This window comes from Dermacentor silvarum, chromosome 7 (genome assembly GCF_013339745.2).
Source record: "Dermacentor silvarum isolate Dsil-2018 chromosome 7, BIME_Dsil_1.4, whole genome shotgun sequence".
Taxonomy (NCBI): domain Eukaryota; kingdom Metazoa; phylum Arthropoda; class Arachnida; order Ixodida; family Ixodidae; genus Dermacentor; species Dermacentor silvarum.
This window is the reverse complement of record NC_051160.1, coordinates 144,485,826-144,499,798: the sequence shown is the minus strand read 5'-3', so window position 1 is coordinate 144,499,798 and position 13,973 is coordinate 144,485,826. Positions and strand designations below refer to the sequence as shown.

General features: G+C 54.6%; 5 protein-coding genes across 7 annotated transcripts in view; 4 read left to right on the top strand and 1 right to left on the bottom strand.

Annotated features, from left to right (window-relative positions):
• Positions 1–11,436, bottom strand: part of LOC119458537 (histone H2A) — a 50,295-nt gene extending 38,859 nt beyond the window's left edge. Inside the window, exon 1 of one of the 3 annotated variants that reach the window (XM_037720373.2) lies at positions 10,528–11,436. In XM_037720373.2, the coding sequence (XP_037576301.1) occupies positions 11,056–11,430 (375 nt within the window). In that variant the 5' untranslated portion in view covers positions 11,431–11,436 and the 3' untranslated portion in view covers positions 10,528–11,055. Of the gene's footprint in view, positions 1–3,411; positions 4,487–10,527 lie in introns of those variants that run through there. The other 2 variants (XM_049669988.1, XM_037720367.2) reach the window with 2 other exon arrangements.
• LOC119458535 (histone H2B) lies at positions 4,609–5,238 on the top strand. The gene has a single exon (XM_037720370.2). The coding sequence runs from the start codon at positions 4,687–4,689 to the stop codon at positions 5,059–5,061; it is 375 nt and encodes a 124-aa protein (XP_037576298.1). The 5' UTR covers positions 4,609–4,686; the 3' UTR covers positions 5,062–5,238.
• On the top strand, positions 5,433–7,178 carry LOC119458518 (histone H4). Its single transcript, XM_037720356.2, has one exon. The coding sequence runs from the start codon at positions 6,571–6,573 to the stop codon at positions 7,012–7,014; it is 444 nt and encodes a 147-aa protein (XP_037576284.1). The 5' UTR covers positions 5,433–6,570; the 3' UTR covers positions 7,015–7,178.
• Positions 11,437–11,689: 253 nt separating the features above from the next.
• Positions 11,690–13,568, top strand: LOC119458538 (histone H2B). The gene has a single exon (XM_049669992.1). It carries the CDS (start codon positions 11,705–11,707, stop codon positions 12,077–12,079), a length of 375 nt encoding a protein of 124 aa, XP_049525949.1. The 5' UTR covers positions 11,690–11,704; the 3' UTR covers positions 12,080–13,568.
• Positions 13,569–13,639: 71 nt separating this feature from the next.
• Positions 13,640–13,968, top strand: LOC119459256 (histone H4 type VIII; the record flags this gene model as incomplete). The annotated part of the gene is made up of 1 exon (XM_037721072.2): positions 13,640–13,968. A coding segment is annotated over exon 1 (249 nt), but the record flags the coding sequence as incomplete, so codon positions are not given.
• Between the last annotated feature and the right edge of the window lie 5 nt (positions 13,969–13,973).

Sequence of the window (13,973 nt, the reverse complement as noted above, 5' to 3'; positions counted from 1 at the left end):
TGGCAAGGCCGTTCTACATGAACCTTTATGCTGAGCCAGCTGCCACTCCGGCTGTTTTTCCTTTCGTTCCACCAACCGAACCGCCGGTGGTTGGTGACACAGCCATAGTTGAAGACGAGCTCTTGGAAGCATTGAAGTCTATGAAGCACAATCGCAGTCCAGGATCCGATGGTTTGACAGTTGAATTTTATGTGAAGTTTTGGAGACTGTTAGGGAAGCCTTTCACATCATTGGTGAACAGGCTGCTCAGTGAAGGGACTTTGTCAGCGTCTCAAAGAGAGGGGCTAATCACTCTCCTGTGCAAGGATGAGTCGAGAAGCACCGATCTAAGAGCCTGGCGGCCCATCACACTTCTGAACTGCGATTACAAGCTCATAGCAAAGTGTCTGTGTATGCGACTCACTCCAGTTCTCGACACTGTTTTGGGTCCATACCAGGCATGCTGCGTTCAGGGACGTTCCACTCAGCTTCACGGTTTAGCAGTTAGAGACCTTCTCCTGTGGGCAAATGCCAGGAAACTTCCCGGTATTTTCTGCTCCTTTGATCAGGAGAAGGCTTTCGATATCATTAGCCACAGGTACCTTTTTCGGGTTTTGAAGGAGGCCGGCTTTAGCGTGGGTTTTCAGCGTATGGTCCAAGCTTTGTACTCTCGACCGACTTCTGCTGTTCTCATACAGGATCGCGTCTCGGAGGCTTTCGTTGTGGGTCGTGGTGTACGGCAGGGAGATCCGCTCTCACCTGCTCTCTACGTACTCGCAATCGAACCCCTTCTGCAGAGGCTATCCTGTGACAGTAGAATTGGCAAGTTCCTACTTCCACCAGGTTCCCCTCCAGTTGCACTTTTCGCCTATGCAGACGACTTGTCTATTGTCGTCCCGGACGAGGCATCAGCATGCACCGTGCTGGACGTCATGGACAGTTACTGCAGGGCGAGCGGTGCGAGGTTGAATAGGTCGAAAAGTGCAGCCATGTACTTGAACTCCACTCCGTCCAGCCCGCAGCCCGTTCATGGTCTACCCGTGAAAACGCGGTTGCGAATTCTCGGTTTCCATTTCGATCCAGATGGCCTGTCTTCTGAAAACTGGCAGCAAGCTAAAGAGAGGCTTGAAACCAGGATTCAGGAGTTCAGCGCGTTGTCGTGTCCATTGACAGCTAGAGCGAACATTCTTAGGTCTCTTCTTTTTTCTTTCCTCACGTATGTAGCATGTGTGTCCCCTGTTCCAACCCGAACCAAGCTTATCTTGGAGAGGGTTCTCTTTCGGTTTCTCTGGAAAGGGACAACTGGCTGTGTAGCTAGGCAGGTACTTAAGCTGCCCAAGGATAAGGGAGGACTCGGAATTCCCGACTTGGGCATCGTAGCTGCTGCACTGCACGTCAGGTGGACCCAGGTTGCCCTTAGCTCAGATATGCTCCTGACTCGAAGCTTTACTTCCTTCTTCCTTAGCACTAGACTCCGTTTGTTTTCCCAGAGCACATTTTCTCACTGTGTGCCTCGCTCAGGAACCCCGTCCCCATTCTATGCGATGGCTGCCAATTCGTTGGCACGCCTTCGCAAGGTCCACTCCGACATCGATGTAATTTCTACTCCGCTCCAAGAATTAGTTGACATCCTTACCCCCGGTCTTCCCCCGCATTGTCAAAGGTATGACCTGTCTTTTCACAGACCAAGTTGGAAGCTCATTACGGCAAGCTTCCTTGACGCCAGGCGAGCTACATTCATGTACCGCCTGGCGCGAGGCTGTTTGCCGATTAGCTTCCGACCCTTCACAGCCATCCCGGCTCGTGGAGTGTGCCCCTTTTGTCGCGGTCGAGAAGATACAGTTCACATCTTTTCGCAGTGTTTACTTTCTGCTGCTCTCCTCCAACGGATAGCTAGTTTGTTTAGTCTCCCAGGCGTTCCATTTCAGACAGTCCGTTTCTTGCACCCTTTGCCCAGCCATGCGATCAACCAGTTCGTGCTTCTTCTTGTCGAGTGCTCATACCAAGTTTGGTTAGCACGCTGTGATGCGGTTTTCGGGGGAGCGGCGCCGGGTCTTCACGAAGTGCTTGGAAAAGCACGGAAGGAAGTCTGGTTTCATCTCACCCGGGAGCGGCATCACCTAGGCGAGAAGAAGTTTCTCGAAGTGTGGGCTCGCCCAGCTGTGATTTTTGAAGAGTCAGGTGGAAAGCTTTCCATTAAGTTATGATGCATGCTTCTAAGGTCACTCGACTGGACAGCATGCGCCAGTCGATCCACGTATTTCCGTTCGCCCCAGTGGAACACAGAGTTGGAACCGGTGCTGGCGCAACAGAGTGCGCTGCGCCGCGGACGGCTTCTGTTGTCTCCATGGTTGTTTGCCTTGACACCTTTTCCGTCGAGGCAATCCAGGGATCTGATGGGCTTGTGTCCCTGACGACCGACATGGCTGTTTGTGTGAAGCGTGAAATAGCACGGTGTGCGCCGCTCCACAGCGGCCCCCTTGTCCGGGAAGGACCGTTGGCCCGAATCAAAGCCCCCCACCCAGTGAGCCCGGGTAGGGGGGGGTGCCGGGGTCAATGTACCGAATGATGCTGGGTTGTTGAGTACATGAACGCTCTGGGGCGCGGTACCTACGGGTGCCAAGTCCTCTTCCCATCTGACAACGGCACCAAGCAAACCGCCCGCAAGAGTACCGGCGGGAAGGCTCCGCGTAAGCAGCTTGCCACCAAGGCTGCTCGCAAGAGTGCACCTGCCACCGGCGGTGTCAAGAAGCCGCATCGTTATAGGCCGGGGACCGTGGCCCTGCGTGAAATCCGTCGTTACCAGAAGTCGACCGAGCTGCTCATCCGCAAGCTGCCGTTCCAGCGCCTGGTGAGGGAAATCGCGCAGGACTTCAAGACCGACCTGCGATTCCAGAGCTCGGCTGTGATGGCTCTTCAGGAGGCTAGCGAGGCCTACCTGGTCGGTCTCTTCGAGGACACCAACCTGTGCGCCATCCATGCCAAGCGCGTTACCATCATGCCCAAGGACATCCAGCTGGCCCGCCGCATCCGTGGCGAGCGTGCCTAAGTTCGACCGCTGTCTGCACCGCGCAGCCTTGCGTCAGGCAAGCAACACAAAACGGTCCTTCTCAGGACCACCTACATGTCTGCTTCGGCTACGGGAATACGCGAGACCACGTACTCCGAACCGTACCCCTCTCGGTCTGGTCTGTCTGTGTGTTTTGTTTTTGTGTGCTCGGCTGGATGGGATATATACATACATATGCTGAGGAGGCGAGGTGGTGCTTCGCACGATACGCAAGTGGTGAGTACTGACCGAGCACGAATCAAAATAAAGTGCCTGTGCTACTTGTTTCGTGCTCGAAAACAAAATTTACAACGACAGATGTTGCGTGCAAGCTTTCGTGCAGTTCGCGATGGGAAAAGCACTGCTAGCAAGAGGGAAATAACATGTTCTTTTTTTTTTCTTCCCTTACGGCGTTCGTGCATGCGGAATGCACGTATTGAGAGACGGTTATCGCGCTGCACTTTAAGCCCATCCTTTACAACTATAATCTCTCTCTCAGTCATCACGAGGCCAATATCGCTGGAAAAAAAGAAAGAAGCACAGTTCAACGTGTGCGATATATCAATAGGAAAGTCGCCGTTTTAGTAGCGCTTTTTCCATCATGGACGTGTTTACCAACACGGCCAAGTGACGGCTATTCTTTCGTCTAGCGATGTGTGCATCACTCGCTTGTCGACGTTTATTCGAGCAAAGTGTGTGTATGTGTCGCAATCATAAGGGTTCGCCTTTCTTTCTTGCTCCTCCCGAGGCGTTGCACGCAATTAATAGCGCCGGCGAATGCTGGCCAATTACGTGCAGCGAGAGATGCTAGCAATCTCACCGAGCCACGATTGCGGTAGTTTAAAAAAGAAGGAAGAAAAAATTCGAACAGAGGGAAACGGGTGCGGAGAACGGGATTGCAAAGCAACACCCTGCCGTCACACGCATTTTGGGTGGTCCTGACAAGGACCGTTGGGTTGTCGTGCGAGGACGAGCCTGCAACTCCGGCTTGATGGGAGGGAGCAGCTCGCTTACGCCTTCTTCTCGGTCTTCTTGGGCAGAAGCACGGCTTGGATGTTGGGCAACACGCCGCCCTGCGCGATGGTAACGCCGGAGAGCAGCTTGTTCAGCTCCTCGTCGTTGCGGATGGCCAGCTGCAGGTGGCGGGGGATGATCCTCGTCTTCTTGTTGTCGCGAGCCGCGTTGCCGGCGAGCTCGAGCACTTCGGCAGCCAGGTACTCGAGGACGGCCGCGAGGTAGACGGGTGCGCCCGCTCCGACGCGCTCAGCGTAGTTTCCCTTGCGCAGGAGGCGGTGGATACGGCCCACGGGGAACTGGAGACCCGCACGGCTGGAACGGGTCTTGCTCTTGCCCTTTGCCTTGCCGCCTTTGCCACGTCCGGACATGGTGATGCTGCTGATGAGACGACGAGACTGAGGAGACGAGAACTACTGCTCTCGCGATCTCTCAACGATGTGTGTCGGGGCAGCGCTTTCGGCCGCCGCCACGTGGTTGCGGGAAGCGAGAGCGGGAACGAGAGAGAGGAGGAGAAGCCGTGCGGACCAATGGCGCGCGCGGCTTTCGCCGGTCGCGTGAACACCACCCCCTTCGGATAAAAGCACGGGTGCGCGCGAGAGCGCCCGTAGTCTGATCTCGCTTGCTCGTCTACTCGCATCGCTATGCCTCCCCAGCCGAGCGGTAAGGCCGTGAAGAAGGCCGGCAAGGCGCAGAAGAATGTGCGCGCCACCGACAAGAAGAAGAAGAAGCGCCGCAGGAAGGAGAGCTTCTCCATCTACATCTACAAGGTGCTGAAGCAGGTGCACCCCGACACTGGAGTCTCCAGCAAGGCCATGTCCATCATGAACAGCTTCGTGAACGACATCTTCGAGCGCATCGCCGCCGAGTCGTCCCGTCTGGCTCACTACAACAAGCGCTCGACCATCACGAGCCGGGAGATCCAGACTGCCGTGCGTCTGCTGCTGCCGGGCGAGCTGGCCAAGCACGCCGTGTCCGAGGGCACCAAAGCCGTCACCAAGTACACCAGCTCCAAGTAGGCGACCGAGCGCTCGTCCGCCCAGCCAACACCCAACGGCTCTTGTCAGAGCCACCCAAAGTGTCTGCATTGGCATTGGGATGTAGCGAGAATCTCGCGACGATTCCGTCCGTTTTCCCTCTTGTTTTGTTTACATGTTGCGTGCGCTTTCCGACAGCGCGCCTCGTATAATCTTAGCGGTAGAAAAAAAAAAAACACACACACACACACACACAACAACATGCACTGAGCACAACAACGCGCACACGAGCATGCATAATGCGTGTTCCTACTAGTGCGAACGACGGAATGCGTGTTGTAACGCTGCGTCGGTCGATAGTTTTGCCTTATGCGAGCCGAGCGTAGTGTAGTGTAATTATTGCAACGCAGCTTGTTGTCTTTCTTTCTCTCTCTCTCTTTTTTTTTTTTTTTCTTTTTCTTCTTATGCGACGCCGTCTTGCGGCTCGCTCGCCTGTACGTTTGCGAAAAGTAATTTCGTCTACGAGAATGTACTCGTGGCGGCGGTTGACACGCATACGACTGTTCTCGAGACTGGAATCCTGAATTAAAAGCCTCCTGCAAGGGCAGTGTCATGTTTACATGTGAGCGGTATAGCACGGACTGGGGTGCGCAAATCACTTGACAGGTGTAAGAAATGTCCTAGCTAGAGGAACACTGATTAGGAGAAACTTCAAGTAATATTAGAAAAATGCTGCGCGCGCTTTCCGCAGACTGCTATGGCGGTTTAAAGGGTAAAAAGTTTGTGATTAAGTGCAGCGCGATAACTGTCTCTCCATAGAGGAGCCGCGCTGCGCGCCGGCGGCAATGGCCGAGAGGAGGTCGGAGCGCTGTATCCTCGCCCTCTTCCGTCCCCTAGAATGCTGGATTGGACCCACGCGGGCGTGTTTGGTTATTTCGGCTGGGCTTATCTGGGAGATTACGCGAGCTATGACGACGAAATTTGACGGTCGTGTTGCCACAAGGGGACGCAGCCTAGGCGCAAAATTTAAAACGCCTAAGTTCGACCGATCACGAGTGCTCGCTGTTTTGCGATTCGTGACCAAGTGAACGATGGTCGCCCGGCTCAGCTTGAAGTCGTGCTCGCGCCGTGCTTTCCAGCGGCTACGAAGGTTATATTGCAAGCGTAGTCGTGGTAAAGATGAATGCAACGAGTAATGAAAACGAGAATGCAAGGAAGCTCTTTTTTTTTTTTTTTTCGGGAACTCGACCAGCGGGCGCATCCTAGCACCACGAGTAATGTTGGATTGTTCGTTTTGTCCTTGCGAATGCAGGGCGAGGCGTTTTTATTTTTGTTAATTAATTTTCCAAGGAACAAAAGTCACTAACTGCAGCAACAAAAAATAAAATTAGGGCACAATAGGCCTGCGTTGCAGTGTTATGTGCAAGTGCACGATTGTTTTGTTTTGCTGAAGCCATTTATTTCAATTTCACTCCGCGCGTGGTCAATAGAGGGCTCAGTGCGTCCACCAGCGACACACTCGCGAAGAGAAGCGGCGGCGCCGGTGAGCCAATGGGCGCGCGCCGCTTGCTTTCCTCCTCGCCCCCCTTCCTCCGGTGGCGGCGAAGCCGAGTTGGGCCGCGCGCGCCCGGGAACACGGCATTCGCTTTCCTGACTCGCTCCGAAGCAGCAGCAACAGCCGAAATGTCTGGACGTGGCAAGGGCGGCAAGGGGCTCGGCAAGGGTGGCGCCAAGCGTCATCGTAAGGTCTTGCGTGACAACATCCAGGGCATCACCAAGCCTGCCATCCGTCGTCTCGCTCGCCGTGGTGGTGTCAAGCGCATCTCTGGCCTGATCTACGAGGAGACGCGCGGTGTCCTCAAGGTGTTCCTCGAGAACGTGATCCGGGATGCCGTCACCTACACTGAGCACGCCAAGCGCAAGACCGTAACAGCCATGGACGTCGTGTACGCTCTCAAGCGTCAGGGCCGCACCCTCTACGGTTTCGGAGGTTAAGCAGCACACACGCGCCCGGCGTCGTCTGCCAGCAGCGCACCGAACTCCTGTGAAGAACCCAACAGCCCTCTTCAGGGCTACCCACTTGATGCTTCGGCAGTGATCCGCAGGATTCGCGATCTCCTGATCCGTTTTCCCTCTTTGCATTCCATTTTCTTGTGATCGGTTATAGAGCGTGCCCAGCAGCCGTGCGCGAGACGCGCGGTGAATTTGGTCAGGTGAGCGAGCGCAACCGCGTGTATTCACAGTAGGTGGTAGCGTAAGGCGAGCTTTTTGCTACATGCGTTTGCGCTCGCTACTAAGTGCCGCATTGCTACAATTTCGACGCTGTGTTACTGCGGCATGCTGTTCGTTCGTGCAGCATGGCTGTCGTGTTTGATTGGGACTGAATGAGGCAGCCGCCGTGGAACGGCGATGGGGGGAAAATAATAATAATAAAGACTAATGGACGGGGCATTTTCTCGCGCTAAAATCTCAGATGCTGGCCTGTTCCACATTCCGTTGCATCCTATGGAGTCCGATGGGCGGCCGGGAATCAGCGCCGTGCGACTGGCATGTGTGGCACGCGAAACCAAAGGGTACATTAACTAGCTAGCTAGGTGCCGTCGTTGCTGCTCTTAGAATCGAGCTGATGGCGTGTAATCAAACGGACGAACGTCTGCGCGGTGCAGACCTAGTCCTGTGCAGCTACTATCGTTTGTTTTACGCGCGCACGGTCACAGTGCCATTGCTACAGCTGGGAACAAGCAGTTGGTTCGAGCTCACTGGTGGCTTTCCGAGTGGCTCTTAGCGGTGGCCTCCTCCATTACGGCGGTGCAGTGCGTATATCCAGGCACAAAAAGGGTCGCACGAAGCAGACTCACTTTCGTTTTATTGTTTTCCTAGCACCCGTTGTTTTCTCGTGCGTCGGTGTTCGTGGTCGTGCTGGGTAATCGCGCTGTGACGAGTATAGGAAAATGAGGCCATGGCTGAAGCGGTATACAAATTAACTTACACAAGGGAGTGGCATACATGCGCATTGGTTTGATGAAACGCGGCAGTTGTTCAATATTTGTGTCTTTCTCAATGCGGTCACACTCGCCGTACGTGAAGCTGGGGAGCCAACTCTCAGAGGACTTCGCTATCGAAATACATGTAACACGCAATAAGAATATTTTTCGATGCAAACACTCGGCTCACGTGAACGGAACGTGTCGCAGGAGACAGCGGAAGGCACTTGAGGGAGCAGACATTTCATGCAGTGCGTGGAATGTAATGCACAAAACTAAGTAAGCGAACATTTCACAACCACGTAGCTGAAAGCCATACCGCAATCGTCTAAACTACACAAAGAGAACAAGAACACATGTAAATGTGATACATAAGTTTGCACGCTGTGTGAGAAACTGGTGCCTTGTTTGCAAAAGTGATGCACGCACGTGAGCAGTATACTTTACTGAGGTGTACATGAATCGTCTTCGCTTTAGTTGTATTGATATTTGCGGAATTGCCTTTTCCCTTTCTATCGCTGAATTACGGAGGTACAAAGATTGAAGGGTTTCCGTCAACAACAACGATTGTAATTAAAATTAGGGCATAAATAAAGAAACTCCCGCTGATGGGGCCACTGCGCAGTAGCTGCCGAGAAGAGCGATTTTTCCGCCAGCCGCAGAGCTGAGCTGTACCGAAATAAGTCGCACAGGAGTGCCATGAACTTGTTCCGGGGAGCGGGAATGCACCAGAAAAAGCTAGCCCGTGGGGAATAACGAAGAAACAATGTAGGCGCTGTCTGAAGCACGATGTGGTTTATGACGATTGTCGGTGTCATATGGAAGAAAAACAAACAATAATGCAGCGTCAACAGGCATTACCTGAAAGTAAAAAAAAAAAAAAAAAAAAGCATAGCGAGGCCTTCCGGATTCGTAAGATTGGGGGGTTGTCTGAGAGCGGCGGCCGCCAAGCACTGGTTGATAGCACGCTGAATGATTGTGTAAGGGCCGTGCGTGGTATTGGCTGTGCGTAGCCTTGGAAGGCCGAATCGGCTGTCGCACACCTGCCTAAGTATATGCGAAGTGTCGTGTTCAGATATATGTACATGGGAAAGTGCGCTAGCGAGCGTGTACGTGCGAGATAGCTTGCTGGCGACTTCTCAACCAGAAAAGATGAAGTTGGCTTCCCAGAAGGTATCGTGGCTTCACATCAATGCAGCGGACGTTGCTCACACGTTTCCGTCGACCGCAGTTTCTGAGGTGACCGCCGCCAGCAGTAATGGTGCGGTCTCACAGTCGGTGGTGCCACTCCGCGATGCGGGCCGGTATGGCGGTGATTGTGGTGTTGGCTGAAACTAAAGAGAACGGCGCAGCATGCTGTCATGTTTAAATGCAATTCAGTCGCCTCGACATGCGCTTTGCGTAGCCGCGAACAACGCGGACGCGCGAAAACGGCTGGCTTCCAGCATCCTGGCGAACGCCGGCGTGCGCGCCGCCCCGCGTACGGACACGGCTGCGCTGGCGTTGGCCAATCGGCGGGTGAGTTGGAGAGGGGGAAGAGCAGTGAGGGGAAGCACGACCGCGCTGTGCGCAGGGGCCAGTTTCACTCCGGCAGTCGACGAGTTTGGACGCTCCCGTCTCCCATTTCCGCCATGGCCAGGACCAAGCAAACCGCCCGCAAGAGTACCGGCGGGAAGGCTCCGCGTAAGCAGCTTGCCACCAAGGCTGCTCGCAAGAGTGCACCTGCCACCGGCGGTGTCAAGAAGCCGCATCGTTATAGGCCGGGGACCGTGGCCCTGCGTGAAATCCGTCGTTACCAGAAGTCGACCGAGCTGCTCATCCGCAAGCTGCCGTTCCAGCGCCTGGTGAGGGAAATCGCGCAGGACTTCAAGACCGACCTGCGATTCCAGAGCTCGGCTGTGATGGCTCTTCAGGAGGCTAGCGAGGCCTACCTGGTCGGTCTCTTCGAGGACACCAACCTGTGCGCCATCCATGCCAAGCGCGTTACCATCATGCCCAAGGACATCCAGCTGGCCCGCCGCATCCGTGGCGAGCGTGCCTAAGTTCGACCGCTGTCTGCACCGCGCAGCCTTGCGTCAGGCAAGCAACACAAAACGGTCCTTCTCAGGACCACCTACATGTCTGCTTCGGCTACGGGAATACGCGAGACCACGTACTCCGAACCGTACCCCTCTCGGTCTGGTCTGTCTGTGTGTTTTGTTTTTGTGTGCTCGGCTGGATGGGATATATACATACATATGCTGAGGAGGCGAGGTGGTGCTTCGCACGATACGCAAGTGGTGAGTACTGACCGAGCACGAATCAAAATAAAGTGCCTGTGCTACTTGTTTCGTGCTCGAAAACAAAATTTACAACGACAGATGTTGCGTGCAAGCTTTCGTGCAGTTCGCGATGGGAAAAGCACTGCTAGCAAGAGGGAAATAACATGTTCTTTTTTTTTTCTTCCCTTACGGCGTTCGTGCATGCGGAATGCACGTATTGAGAGACGGTTATCGCGCTGCACTTTAAGCCCATCCTTTACAACTATAATCTCTCTCTCAGTCATCACGAGGCCAATATCGCTGGAAAAAAAGAAAGAAGCACAGTTCAACGTGTGCGATATATCAATAGGAAAGTCGCCGTTTTAGTAGCGCTTTTTCCATCATGGACGTGTTTACCAACACGGCCAAGTGACGGCTATTCTTTCGTCTAGCGATGTGTGCATCACTCGCTTGTCGACGTTTATTCGAGCAAAGTGTGTGTATGTGTCGCAATCATAAGGGTTCGCCTTTCTTTCTTGCTCCTCCCGAGGCGTTGCACGCAATTAATAGCGCCGGCGAATGCTGGCCAATTACGTGCAGCGAGAGATGCTAGCAATCTCACCGAGCCACGATTGCGGTAGTTTAAAAAAGAAGGAAGAAAAAATTCGAACAGAGGGAAACGGGTGCGGAGAACGGGATTGCAAAGCAACACCCTGCCGTCACACGCATTTTGGGTGGTCCTGACAAGGACCGTTGGGTTGTCGTGCGAGGACGAGCCTGCAACTCCGGCTTGATGGGAGGGAGCAGCTCGCTTACGCCTTCTTCTCGGTCTTCTTGGGCAGAAGCACGGCTTGGATGTTGGGCAACACGCCGCCCTGCGCGATGGTAACGCCGGAGAGCAGCTTGTTCAGCTCCTCGTCGTTGCGGATGGCCAGCTGCAGGTGGCGGGGGATGATCCTCGTCTTCTTGTTGTCGCGAGCCGCGTTGCCGGCGAGCTCGAGCACTTCGGCAGCCAGGTACTCGAGGACGGCCGCGAGGTAGACGGGTGCGCCCGCTCCGACGCGCTCAGCGTAGTTTCCCTTGCGCAGGAGGCGGTGGATACGGCCCACGGGGAACTGGAGACCCGCACGGCTGGAACGGGTCTTGCTCTTGCCCTTTGCCTTGCCGCCTTTGCCACGTCCGGACATGGTGATGCTGCTGATGAGACGACGAGACTGAGGAGACGAGAACTACTGCTCTCGCGATCTCTCAACGATGTGTGTCGGGGCAGCGCTTTCGGCCGCCGCCACCGTGGTTGCGGGAAGCGAGAGCGGGAACGAGAGAGAGGAGGAGAAGCCGTGCGGACCAATGGCGCGCGCGGCTTTCGCCGGTCGCGTGAACACCACCCCCTTCGGATAAAAGCACGGGTGCGCGCGAGAGCGCCCGTAGTCTGATCTCGCTTGCTCGTCTACTCGCATCGCTATGCCTCCCCAGCCGAGCGGTAAGGCCGTGAAGAAGGCCGGCAAGGCGCAGAAGAATGTGCGCGCCACCGACAAGAAGAAGAAGAAGCGCCGCAGGAAGGAGAGCTTCTCCATCTACATCTACAAGGTGCTGAAGCAGGTGCACCCCGACACTGGAGTCTCCAGCAAGGCCATGTCCATCATGAACAGCTTCGTGAACGACATCTTCGAGCGCATCGCCGCCGAGTCGTCCCGTCTGGCTCACTACAACAAGCGCTCGACCATCACGAGCCGGGAGATCCAGACTGCCGTGCGTCTGCTGCTGCCGGGCGAGCTGGCCAAGCACGCCGTGTCCGAGGGCACCAAAGCCGTCACCAAGTACACCAGCTCCAAGTAGGCGACCGAGCGCTCGTCCGCCCAGCCAACACCCAACGGCTCTTGTCAGAGCCACCCAAAGTGTCTGCATTGGCATTGGGATGTAGCGAGAATCTCGCGACGATTCCGTCCGTTTTCCCTCTTGTTTTGTTTACATGTTGCGTGCGCTTTCCGACAGCGCGCCTCGTATAATCTTAGCGGTAGAAAAAAAAAAAACACACACACACACACACACAACAACATGCACTGAGCACAACAACGCGCACACGAGCATGCATAATGCGTGTTCCTACTAGTGCGAACGACGGAATGCGTGTTGTAACGCTGCGTCGGTCGATAGTTTTGCCTTATGCGAGCCGAGCGTAGTGTAGTGTAATTATTGCAACGCAGCTTGTTGTCTTTCTTTCTCTCTCTCTCTTTTTTTTTTTTTTTCTTTTTCTTCTTATGCGACGCCGTCTTGCGGCTCGCTCGCCTGTACGTTTGCGAAAAGTAATTTCGTCTACGAGAATGTACTCGTGGCGGCGGTTGACACGCATACGACTGTTCTCGAGACTGGAATCCTGAATTAAAAGCCTCCTGCAAGGGCAGTGTCATGTTTACATGTGAGCGGTATAGCACGGACTGGGGTGCGCAAATCACTTGACAGGTGTAAGAAATGTCCTAGCTAGAGGAACACTGATTAGGAGAAACTTCAAGTAATATTAGAAAAATGCTGCGCGCGCTTTCCGCAGACTGCTATGGCGGTTTAAAGGGTAAAAAGTTTGTGATTAAGTGCAGCGCGATAACTGTCTCTCCATAGAGGAGCCGCGCTGCGCGCCGGCGGCAATGGCCGAGAGGAGGTCGGAGCGCTGTATCCTCGCCCTCTTCCGTCCCCTAGAATGCTGGATTGGACCCACGCGGGCGTGTTTGGTTATTTCGGCTGGGCTTATCTGGGAGATTACGCGAGCTATGACGACGAAATTTGACGGTCGTGTTGCCACAAGGGGACGCAGCCTAGGCGCAAAATTTAAAACGCCTAAGTTCGACCGATCACGAGTGCTCGCTGTTTTGCGATTCGTGACCAAGTGAACGATGGTCGCCCGGCTCAGCTTGAAGTCGTGCTCGCGCCGTGCTTTCCAGCGGCTACGAAGGTTATATTGCAAGCGTAGTCGTGGTAAAGATGAATGCAACGAGTAATGAAAACGAGAATGCAAGGAAGCTCTTTTTTTTTTTTTTTCGGGAACTCGAGCAGCGGGCGCAACCTAGCACCACGAGTAATGTTGGATTGTTCGTTTTGTCCTTGCGAATGCAGGGCGAGGCGTTTTTATTTTTGTTAATTAATTTTTCAAGGAACAAAAGTCACTAACTGCAGCAACAAAAAATAAAATTAGGGCACAATAGGCCTGCGTTGCAGTGTTATGTGCAAGTGCACGATTGTTTTGTTTTGCTGAAGCCATTTATTTCAATTTCACTCCGCGCGTGGTCAATAGAGGGCTCAGTGCGTCCACCAGCGACACACTCGCGAAGAGAAGCGGCGGCGCGGGTGAGCCAATGGGCGCGCGCCGCTTGCTTTCCTCCTCGCCCCCCTTCCTCCGGTGGCGGCGAAGCCGAGTTGGGCCGCGCGCGCCCGGGAACACGGCATTCGCTTTCCTGACTCGCTCCGAAGCAGCAGCAACAGCCGAAATGTCTGGACGTGGCAAGGGCGGCAAGGGGCTCGGCAAGGGTGGCGCCAAGCGTCATCGTAAGGTCTTGCGTGACAACATCCAGGGCATCACCAAGCCTGCCATCCGTCGTCTCGCTCGCCGTGGTGGTGTCAAGCGCATCTCTGGCCTGATCTACGAGGAGACGCGCGGTGTCCTCAAGGTGTTCCTCGAGAACGTGATCCGGGATGCCGTCACCTACACTGAGCACGCCAAGCGCAAGACCGTACAGCCATG